The 10,960-nt window shown below is 47.3% G+C and overlaps 1 protein-coding gene across 1 annotated transcript; it reads left to right on the top strand.

The window, feature by feature from the left end:
* The first annotated feature begins 2 nt into the window (after positions 1-2).
* On the top strand, positions 3-6,157 carry HHEX (hematopoietically expressed homeobox). The gene is made up of 4 exons (XM_013054558.2): positions 3-492; positions 2,583-2,761; positions 2,973-3,023; positions 5,028-6,157. Exons 1-4 carry the CDS (start codon positions 123-125, stop codon positions 5,244-5,246), a joined length of 819 nt encoding a protein of 272 aa, XP_012910012.2. The 5' UTR covers positions 3-122; the 3' UTR covers positions 5,247-6,157.
* Positions 6,158-10,960: the final 4,803 nt, after the last annotated feature.

The following is a 10,960-nucleotide window of genomic DNA, read 5'->3' as shown; positions in this document are numbered from 1 at the left end:
CCAGAGAGCGCGGCCCCACCCCGTGGCCAGCAGAGCCTATCGCCGGGAGCGCGGAGCGCGGATAAATGTAGCGCCGCTGCGCGGGCCTCCAGCTCTCCGAGGGGCCGGAGCGCAGCGGAGCCATGCAGTACCCACACCCCGGGCCGGCGGCGGCGGCGGCGGGCGCCGTGGGGGTGCCGCTGTACGCGCCCACGCCGCTGCTGCAGCCGGCGCACCCGACGCCGTTCTACATCGAGGACATCCTGGGCCGCGGGCCCGCCGCGCCCACCCCCGCCCCCACGCTGCCGTCCCCCAACTCCTCCTTCACCAGCCTCGTGTCCTCCTACCGGACCCCGGTGTACGAGCCCACGCCGATCCACCCCGCCTTCTCGCACCACTCCGCCGCCGCGCTGGCCGCCGCCTACGGACCCGGCGGCTTCGGGGGCCCTCTGTACCCCTTCCCGCGGACGGTGAACGACTACACGCACGCCCTGCTCCGCCACGACCCCCTGGGTAAGGCGGCCGGGGTCATGGCGGGGCCGAGCCGCGGCGGCGGCGAGGAAGGCGCCACCCGGCAGGTGGCAGCGTCCAGGAGGCGGCGGGGGCGGAGGGGGAGGCAATAGAAAGTTGTGGCAAAAGCGATCGAAAAGCGGCTCTCGGGCGCGCGCGGGGACAGGAGGCGCGGGCCCCAGTGGCGCGCGGCCGGGGCTGACCGCACCATGACTCAGATTGGTTTTCCTGCACCTTGCAGGCGTCGGGGCGCGCGGGCCCGGGCGAGACCTCTGGCACGGCCCCGGAGGTTGGCGGCCGAAGGCAGCCCCGGGCGCGCGGGTCGCTCGGGGTGGGGTCCTCTTAGCTGGAGGGACCGGGAAGGGAGTGCCAAGGCGCCCCGGACCAGCTCTGCGGGGTAGGGATAGCTGCTGGGCCCCGGTGGTTACAAGGCTGGACCTGGTTCAACAAGCTTGTGCAGTGAAAGAGCCTGACCCTTTCCGTTCATACAGGAAATCTTGAGTTCTCGATAGGAGTAAATCTGGTTTCAGAAGCTGTTAAGTGTTTTCCTGGCTGCATGAAGCAGACCCTTCCCCCGGAGTAGTGCACGCTGCTGATTATTTTATCGACATCCTCAATACAGACAAATTCAGGAAACACTCGACTTCTGATAGCCGGGATCCGTTTTTCTGATATTGTTCATTTCCTCTGTGTGGGATGTGACTTTATGGCAGCTAAAATAACCAGTTGCTTCCTTTTTTTCCCCCCCCTCCCCGAAGCTGTTTTGCACTAGTCTGAAGCCTGACGTAAGCAAAATCTGGGAAAAAAAAAAAAAAACAACAATGCTAGCTTTCAAAGTGTTTGGGGGCAGGCCTGCAGACCGACGGACCGACGGACTGACAGACTTGTCTTTGAAGTAGGAAAGGCAGCCAAGACACCTAGGGCATATGGTATTCGCGAGGCTTGCCCCCTCAACGATCGGCCTAAGAAATAAGCCAACAGTGATCCGCACTCTGGGTGGCCCTTGGTGGCTCTGGTATCTGAAGGCCCCCTGGGTGGGGGGAGATAAAGAAACGGGGCTCCTTTTCCTTTGGGCCCCCAGGGTTTTAAATTTACTCTCTGCTGTTGGCAGCTTCCGTGGGGACCCTAGAGACAAACTAACATTTTAATGCCTTCGTGTTAATGACGCGGCCTCTAGTTCAGCCCTCTAACCTCCTTCCTCATCGTTAAGATTTGAAGGGGATTATATTTTAGCCTTTTTTTTTTTCTTGTTAAAGTGACTATTTGGTTCCAGCTTCGAGGGTTCGGTGCGGTGGCCCCGGCGTGGCTCTTTGGGCCTGCTGGGGCGGGAGCGGGACCCTCAGCGGGGCCGGGCCTGGGGCGAACGTTTTCACAGAGCGCGCCCTGCGTTTCCTTGGGTTACTGCTGGGACCGCGCTGGAGGAAGCACAGGGCTTTTCGAGATAGACCAACAGGAAACACATTGACGGAAATGTTGCCATAGCCCACGGGGTAGCTTTAACTGGCCGCCCCCGCCGCCGGGTGTGAAATCAGAGGAGGCCGCAGAGCGCTGGGACCAGGATTGGAAGCTCCGCGAGCGGCCTCACGTCGGCGCCCGGGCCTGAGGGCCTCCCGAGCAGGGTCCCTTGGGCGGCGCCTGGTCGGGACGCCTTGGGGAGTGGAACAGCCCGGGTCCTCCCCAAGACACGCACTCAGGTCTTTGGAAAGTGCGGCTCACCAGGGAGAGTGCCTGGAGGTGCAAAAAGTTCTGTAGAAACTCGAGAGTGACTTCTTGAAGAGTGTCGTGGTATTTTAGGCTCGGTATAGTGGCTGTTATCTTGGGGCTCCAAAGATTTGTGCGTTTGAAATCAGCAGTGGGTGTGATGGCTGTTTGTGTGCGTCTGTGAGTGAACAAGGCGGTCTACGTGCCTATGCTGTGTCGGTGTGTGTGCCTACGGGTTCTCGGGTATGCATGTGTCTTGGTGCGAACGTATTGGGTCCTTGTATGCGAACAAGTCTGGCTGAGTGTCCTTCTACGTCCCCTACTCCCCTTTGTCACCTCCAGAGCCTGGCCGCTCCAGGGCTGTCCCTAACCGCTGCTCTCGCTGCCCGCAGGCAAACCCCTGCTCTGGAGCCCTTTCTTGCAGAGGCCTCTGCATAAAAGGAAAGGCGGCCAGGTCAGGTTCTCCAACGACCAGACCATTGAGTTGGAGAAGAAGTTTGAGACCCAGAAATACCTCTCTCCGCCCGAGAGGAAGCGTCTGGCCAAGATGCTGCAGCTCAGCGAGAGACAGGTGAGCGCGCCTGCGGGGCTCAGGGCAGAGGCCTGGGGCGGGGGTCGGGGGCGGAAGACCGACGTGTCGCCAACCGTGCGCTCGGGCGTGCGGCGTCGCGCTGTCCAATGCCCGGAGCTCCGGCCGGCTCGACAGTGGCTCAGCAGCTTCAACGTGACGCCCCATGTCGCGTGGGTTCGTGGCAAGTATTTTTTCTCTCTCTCTCCTGTAGGTTAAAACCTGGTTTCAGAATCGACGCGCTAAATGGAGAAGACTGAAACAGGTATCGACATGGCTCTGTTTCTAGGGAAATAAATATTTTTATCATGTTATCTCAATGCGGGGCCTGTTATGGGTTGTATGCAAAAGTCATTTGAGAGACTATTTAACCTCTTCACCTTGATTAAAAAGGCAAATAGCCCTGCTGAAATTCAGGATGAGTTGCTCAGGTGGCAGTAATGCTAAAAGCACCTAATGCAGTTGCTATATCAATTATGCTTGGGTTTTCACACACTGGCTGGTAAAACTCCGGGCTAATTGTTTTATAAACCCCATATGTTGTTTATCTAATTAACGCAGGAAAGATAAAGTAATTGACAGTAAATGACTTAAGCAGTTATCTTTGGGAGAAAATTGTTTCTTTTATTTACACAGCCATAATAAAACCAGGCAGAGCTCAAGGGTAAATATAAGGAAATAAACACCTCTAAGTCTTGTTTGCACTGTTTTTTTTTTTTAAGAAGAATTAAATATCAAAGAGTTTAAAATTATTTCCCATCTAATTCCAGCTCTTAAAATGAGTATTAGACCCACAAGAGAATATACAAGCCTATTTGGAAAGTAGTTTAAAGTTACTAACAGTCTTTTTTCCAATGACCTTGTTACGCAAGATGTGATAAAAAGTAAAGGCTAATTCAGTTTTTGAAAAACCTCAATTGACTTAAATCTAAAGATCTGCTTTTGATGTTCCAATGTGGGTGTCTTCTCCAAAGTTATTTGACAATTGCTTTAATTGTTCATTTGCTAGTGTATATAGAGATTAGAATAAAATATTTTTGAAAACCATAATACGAGTGGGGAAATTGAAAGCAGTGTGCATTTTTAAATTTGGTGATTATAACTTTTTCATTAGAAATAAGATCATATCACAAAGAGCACTTTGAGACAGAAAATAAATTTCCCATAATTTCATTATTTTAACATGATTTAAAAATCTGTAGATTCCCTCTCAATCTGACCTTGTACATCTATTTGTTACTTAGTTGCAAGCCTGGTGAATATATTATTCTATAGTCTTGCTATAAAAAACCCTTTGGGAATATTTCTTTGTAGTGTTTATGTCTATTTTAGACAAACAGAATTAAAAATTCACTCACTTATTCAGTTCTTGGTCAAAGTCTTGACTGCAGTTTACCAGGGATTTTTAAACTAGTGGTTCCTGGGGCACCTGGGTGGCTCAATTGTTGAAGTGTCTGCCTTCGGCTCAGGTCATGATCCCAGGGTCCTGGGATGGGGCCCCACGTTGGGCTCCCTGCTCAGCAGACAGCCTGTTTCTCCCTCTCTCCAGTGCTTGTGCTCTTTATCTAGTCTTTAAAAAAAAAAAAAAAGAAAGTAAGAAAAAAGGTTGTTCCTTTGTAATATGGCAATATAGTTTCCAGAAATATCCCCTGGATTTTAAGTTAATTGTAGTTAATTTCCTCCCTTTGCAGTTGGCAGCATTCTTCCAGTTCTGCATTTTTACCTTTGCCATGATTTTGTAACTCGTTAAGCGTATTTTTAAGTTTATAAATTTACTCCAGAAAATGGATGATAAAGGATTCAATTTAGTAATTTTGAAACTTTCCCTTAATTCACTACTTAGCATTCATATTTTTTAAATGTCTGGAAGACCCTGTTAACCTGCAAGGTTTAAAAATACTTGAAGAATGAAGATAGTGTGTACTTGTAGTGATCTAATCTCTCCTTCCTCTAAACTTTTAAGAATTTTGAGACCATGAGGATGGCCTGGAGCTAACTGTACATTTGACACAATACAGTTAGTTATATTTGTGACTGGTTGTTCTTATCTGGCAAGAGAATGATCTTTCTTTGATATGACAGGCACTTTTCTTCCAAAATGACAAAAAAGCACAAGTATGTATTTTCTGAATAAAGAATATAGGTGAAAGCAATAGATAAACTAAAGATTTTAAAGGTGATAGAGAATGAAAACACATTTTGATTTATGTCTCTTATGTCTTCATATTTCACAAGCCTACCAATTTCCACTTTCATTCCTTTCATTCAGGAGAACCCTCAAAGCAATAAAAAAGAAGAACTGGAAAGTTTGGACAATCCCTGTGATCAGAGGCAAGACTTGCCCAGTGAGCAGAATAAAGGTGCTTTGGATAGCTCTCAGTGTTCACCCTCCCCTGCCTCCCAGGAAGACCTTGAATCAGAGATTTCAGAGGATTCTGATCAGGAAGTGGACATTGAGGGCGATAAAGGCTATTTTAATGCTGGATGATGATCACTGACATTGGCACATGCAGAAAACTGGACTTTGGACCAACGTTTGCTACAGAAAATCTCCATAGACATACTGAAAAGCTATGAGAAAGGGAATAATTTTCTGGTATTCTGGAAATCTGAAATATTTAGTGGCTGGCTAAGCAGCAAACTTACACTGAAACCTTAATTTTGACTTAAATGGTTTATGTACTGATTGTAGGTTATATGATGAAGGGACTCTTCACTGTTTAAATTCCCCCCTTTTGAAGAAGTAAATTTTTTTTTCTATTTATAAAAAGCAATTTTGAACAGTTTGTTAAATTTTTAAGTTATAACTAAAGATTTTAATAAGATCTTCTTGAATGACTTTTTAATCTGTATCTACATCCCACTTAATGGAAAAGCAAAAGGGCACCTCAGATCCAGAGGTATGCCTTGGTAAAGGGGCCCACATTTCAGGCAGCCTTGGAATATTTTAAAAGGAACTTCCTTTACTTTTTATATTGTATTCTTATACTGCCTTAAATCCAATATGATCTCAGAGCTCCTGTCTAGGGGATGTGTGTGTGTGTTTTTTGTTTTTGTTTTGTTTTTTTTTTTTTTGTCAGAGAGATATAGTTGATAAGAATCTTAAATGCTTGTTTTGCACTAATACTTAGTACCTTGTATGACCAAGGTGTTAAGGGAATAGTACAGGGCAATTCAAGCAGAGAAACTGACTGTCGGTGACTAAAATTAATCACAGATGAACTGGAAGTAGCAGGTTAATTAAATGTAAGTAGACTGTAGATATTGTGTTTTATATCAAACTGTTTATAATGTGTGTATATATAATTGTTCACTGTAAAAAAAAAAAATGACCAAAATGGTGTTTTTTTAAAACGAGTAACTTGTGTATAAAATAAACCCGTCAATGGGACGACTGACCTCGAGGGGCCTCTCATTCTAGTGAAACAAACGCACACCTCTCACCTTAACTTTCAGCGCCTCCCAGGTCCGGGTGCCGCGCCGTGCTGGGCTGGGCGCGGGGGGCGCGGGGTAGCGGGCGGGTGGGCCGGGGGAAGTAGATTTGGAACTTTCCTTCCAGGGGAAGGGGAGCTGGGGGCGGGGGAGGGGTGCGACGCCTGTGCGTCGCGGCAGGGGGAGGTTCCCGGCTTCGGACACTGAGCGCGGCGGTTCTGAGACCCCGGCGCGCCAGGTGGCTGGAAAAGCCCGGGCCGAGGCCGGCTGCGCCGGGGAGCGCGGGGCCGCCGAACCCCATCGATTTGCCTCGGCTCCCAGGCTGGCCCGGGCCGCCGTCCTTGACCGGCGTGAGTCAACACTGCGTCATCCCTTGGCGGCTAAGCCCGGGTAGGGGGGTCCGCGGAGGGGGTGAGGGGGGTAGCCTGCCGGGGGAGAGCGGGGCGGTAGCTGGTGTGGAGACCGCGGGTCTCCAGTTTCGGCGAGCGTCACAAGCGCCCGCAGAGCTTCTCGAAACTCTTGGCCAACCGTGTCGCCAGAGTTTCTGACTTGGTAGGTCTGGGGTGGGACCGGGAATTTGCACTTCAGCACGTGCTCAGGTGATGTCAGAGCTGCTGGGAGGAGGACCGTGCTTTGAGAACCGCCGTTCTAAGGCGCTCCTCGAGTAGAAGCAGATGGGCCCGCATACCCCTCACTCCCCTCCCACCTGTTTCGCTTCTCCCAATAACTCCAACCAGGGTAGGAGCAGGGGGCCGGGAGGAATGAAATGGACAAAGAGGGAAGCGGGGCGGGGCGTCTAGGCCGGTGGGAGCCAGAGTCGGCTGTGGGACCCTGGCAGGCCCGAGGAAGGGCTACTGTGAGAGGGGCGAATGGCAGTGCCAGGTAAGGGGGGGTGTGGGGCTGAGAGGAAGGATGGCCTGAGGTTTCTGGCTGGCCCAGCTGCTTGCCTAGTGGAGCCCTCAGGTTCCTGACATTCCAGGAAAATGACATTCTAGGCCTGTTGGGGGAGAGATCCAGAAATCTCTTCCTCTAGTCTGGGCCTGCATGGAAGCCTCTAGTTGTTTGTGGCAGTGGGTGCCTCCTGACTGAGGGCCCCTGGTGCAATGACTCTGCCCCTGGCATGGCTGACCAGGGCTATGGTTCCCCAGACATGGGCACTCCAGTGAAGACAGAGTGAAAAGGTTATTGCTTTTAAGGAGTTGTTACAGCCTGCCTTCTTAGATTCCAAGAAGGTCCCTGGAAATGCCTGCAAATTTGAATTTCTGAGAAAACTAGCACCAGGTCCTTAAGCAGAGAAGTGTGAATAGGCCTGGAAGTTTAATAATTTGGGTTGGAGTTTCAGTTCTTGGCCTCAGTTCTCTCCTCTGTGGAATGGAGATGGTTTAGTTGACCTATGTGATCCTTTCCAGTCCCCAAATTCCCAACTCAGTTCAAGCTCTTTATTCTCTGTGTCTTCTCAGTGTTGGAGCCCAAAGTAGACCTAGTAGCTGAGGCTCCAAACTCTCAGATTCTTCCTGACAATTTACCTCTAGGTTTCAAGGGTCATAATCAGTCTTGTTGGAAAATGGGACTGTCTATCAGACTTTTGGAGAATGGGAGGCCTGTGGCCTACTAATTGAATTAAAGCAATCCTGAAATCAGTTCGTGTGTGTTTCGCTCTTGGAGATAACCTCTGGTTAATGTTTATTCTTGAGAATAACTGTATCATGATGATGAGGCTGAGAAATACAGGTTTATGTATTGATTGACACTAGAAAAGTTGAAGGGTGTAATACTGTTTTAAAGTAGACAGTTTCTTGAATCCAGGATGTTTTCTAGCTTAAAGTTATTCCTAACCCTTCTTCCAGTTGCTCATATTCTGAATCTAAACATAGTCTTAAGAATCAAGAGTATGTACACCAGAGAAGTACGTATTCTTAGGGTACGGGTTGGCATTAACTGTTTTCAAAATGTCCCATTGCAAATTGCCAATGGATATTTACAAATTCTTCCTACAGTCCAGGCATTTTTTCATTTGTTTGTCTTCTGGCTATTTCATGTTGAAGCAGCATGTATGACCTTTACAGCACAACTCCTGTCTTGTTTTTAACTCTTTTTATCAGGAGATTCAACTTGAAAACGGTTATCATTTAGCAGAAAGACAAACAGAAAAGCACATTTTTGTAAGCAAAACGTTAATGATTGGAAGAATTGCCCTAATTTCACCATGACAGTGTGTGATTAATCCCCTGGGTCATGTACTTATACTTTAAGTTATTCAGTTCGTTGGTCTTTGATATTCAGAAGCCTTTCTAACTTAATAGGATATTGATTTTGTTGGATGATGTACTTTGACTCTTTAAACAACATCACTTTTAGGGATGACTAGTCCGCTGTGTAGTATTTTATTTAGAGAACTATTGCATAAGGTTTCTTTTTCTTACTTTTTATGGTTTTCTCAGGGTGAAAGCTGATAAAACATCTTGTGGGAAAAGAGGAAACCATCTCTGATAGTGAAAGTACCTATTCTCTTTCAACATTTCTGACAACCTTTTTTTTTTTTTCCCCTTTGGTGGTTTCATTGCTGTGAATATTCATTTTACTTAATGGAGGCAGGGCAGAGATTCAAGAAAATGTATTTGGACTTGGGGGAAGTGCACTTTGTTGAGGATAGACTGCCCTTACCAAAATTCTCATTCCAGTTACACGGCCTTGTGGAACTCAGCTTCAAAAGCCCACCCTTTCGATTTTTCTTTAAAATCTAACAGTCCATGATCTTTTAACTCTATGAGTGGAGGTGAGACTTTTGTGACTCTTGACAACATGGGACAGAATGTGGAGAACCAGTCACCCAGGATGTTTCTAAGTGGTTAGGAATCTGGTATCTTGTAGTAAAAATAATCAGATGTTGTCCCAACATTTCCCTTCCTTCACTTTGGTTTTCATGAAATTCCAGCTGGACTCTGTATTTGTCTAATGGAATTCTGTTCCTTGAATCATTTTTTGGTATTGTTGTTAAATCCCCAAAACAAGCATTTTGGAGATTCCTATCACCCACCAAAATATCTGAGATCCAAGGTTCAAAACTGCAGCTACCCTTTCAGGTCTGGCTGAGAGGACTCCAATGTCAGGAATTATACCATAATGGCTAAGAGCTGGGCTGGAAGAATGGCTCTTCTATTCTTCCATTCCCAACCATTCTGGATGAGGGCCTTGGGAAATGTGAATTCTCAGTGCAGTTCCTAGAGAGGTGAGCTCTTCACCTGAGAGCAAACATGATCCCTGGGATACATACAGTGGGCGCCAAGTGTTAGCTAGAAAAACTAGAAAGCCCTCACTGACTCCCTTCTTTTAAGGTAGCTCTTTGATTCGTGGTAGTTGGTGGTAAAGCTCTTCAGTCGGATGTACACAAATCTCTGCAGACAATGGAGAGGGCTGCGGGGAGGAGACCTTGGAGCTGGCAAAGGCATTTCCTGTCTGCAGAGGATCTTGACTTTGGAACATCCGGCGATTGCCGCGAGGTTTTCGAGGGGGCTGAACACTTTTCCGTGTAGCTACTTAAAAAAAAAAAGAAAAGAAAAAAGAAAAGGGGAGGGAAGGTCACTGGCAATTTCAAGCGATTTTCCAGATGAAAGCCGATGAGACGGCTTCTCACTTAAAAAAGAAGAAGAAAAAGAAGAAGAAGAAAGAAAGAAAGAAAGAACGAACGAAAGCATATTTTCTAATCGTTAGAATTTTTTCTAATTTGAAAGGGAAGTTTGGTATCATTCAGAATCTTATTCAAAAATCTCATCACCCTCCAAAGACAACTGCAGGAAAATGTTAACGGTACGACCCTCCCAAGATACTTGCAGGAAGAGAAATGCCTGTTGAGTTTGTCTCCATGAAACTTGTTTATATTTTCCTTTTGTAGTTTAATTCTGCCCTTCATCCTTCCTTGCCTATTTGTTTCTTTTTAATCATTTCCTTTCTCCACTCCACCTAATCGCACCCCCGCCCCCTTTCAGGATTTCTCTTCCTCATTCATTTTATTTCCCCATTAAGAATAAAAAATGACTAGTCTCAGTTCTTTAGATGTCACAATTAGGGCCAAGATTTTCTTCAAATATACAGAAATGTTCAGTTTTCAGATGGAAATTCTAGGTTTGAGGAAGATGTTGCTAGACTCCTAATACACTACCCTTATCCCTCCAAAGACAGTTCTTTAGTTTAGCTCCCCCCCACCCCACCCCCGCCTTTTGGACCAGGATAAGTAATAATAGTGAAAGTAATGATATTTGTCCCTCTGGAATGCCTGGGTGGCTCAGCTGGTTAAGCATTCCACTCTTGATCTCAGATCAGGTCTTGAACTCAGGACCCTGAGCTGGAGCCTATTTAAGAAAATAATAATACTTATTCCTCTAGGAGTTAAGCCCTGAGTAGGGTTGGGATGTGATGGGCGTGATGGGGGGGGAGGGTAGGGAAGGAGAGTGGGTTGGGGTTGGGGGTGTGTGTGTGCTGGAGATGAAAGAAGGCAGGGGGTAAGTATGACTAGAATCTTCAGAGGTTTAGGACTCCAGAATTTTGAAGAAGTGATTATGGAGTGGTATTGTCCGCCTCCAGTCACGCAGATCTCTTGGCTTTTTTTTTTTTTTTTTTTTTAAAGATTTTATTTATTTGACAGACAGAGATCAGAAGCAGGCAGAGAGGCAGGCAGGGAGCTCAATGCGGGGCTCAATTCCAGGACCTGGAGATCATGACCTGAGCTGAAGGCAGAGGCTTAACCCACTGAGCCACCCAGGTGCCCCTCTC

This window comes from Mustela putorius, unplaced genomic scaffold (genome assembly GCF_011764305.1).
Source record: "Mustela putorius furo isolate JIRA1106 unplaced genomic scaffold, ASM1176430v1.1 tig00003909_pilon_pilon_pilon, whole genome shotgun sequence".
NCBI classification, from domain to species: Eukaryota; Metazoa; Chordata; class Mammalia; order Carnivora; family Mustelidae; genus Mustela; species Mustela putorius.
The sequence above is the reverse complement of the archived record's forward strand: the minus strand, read 5'-3'. Positions and strand labels throughout refer to the sequence as shown.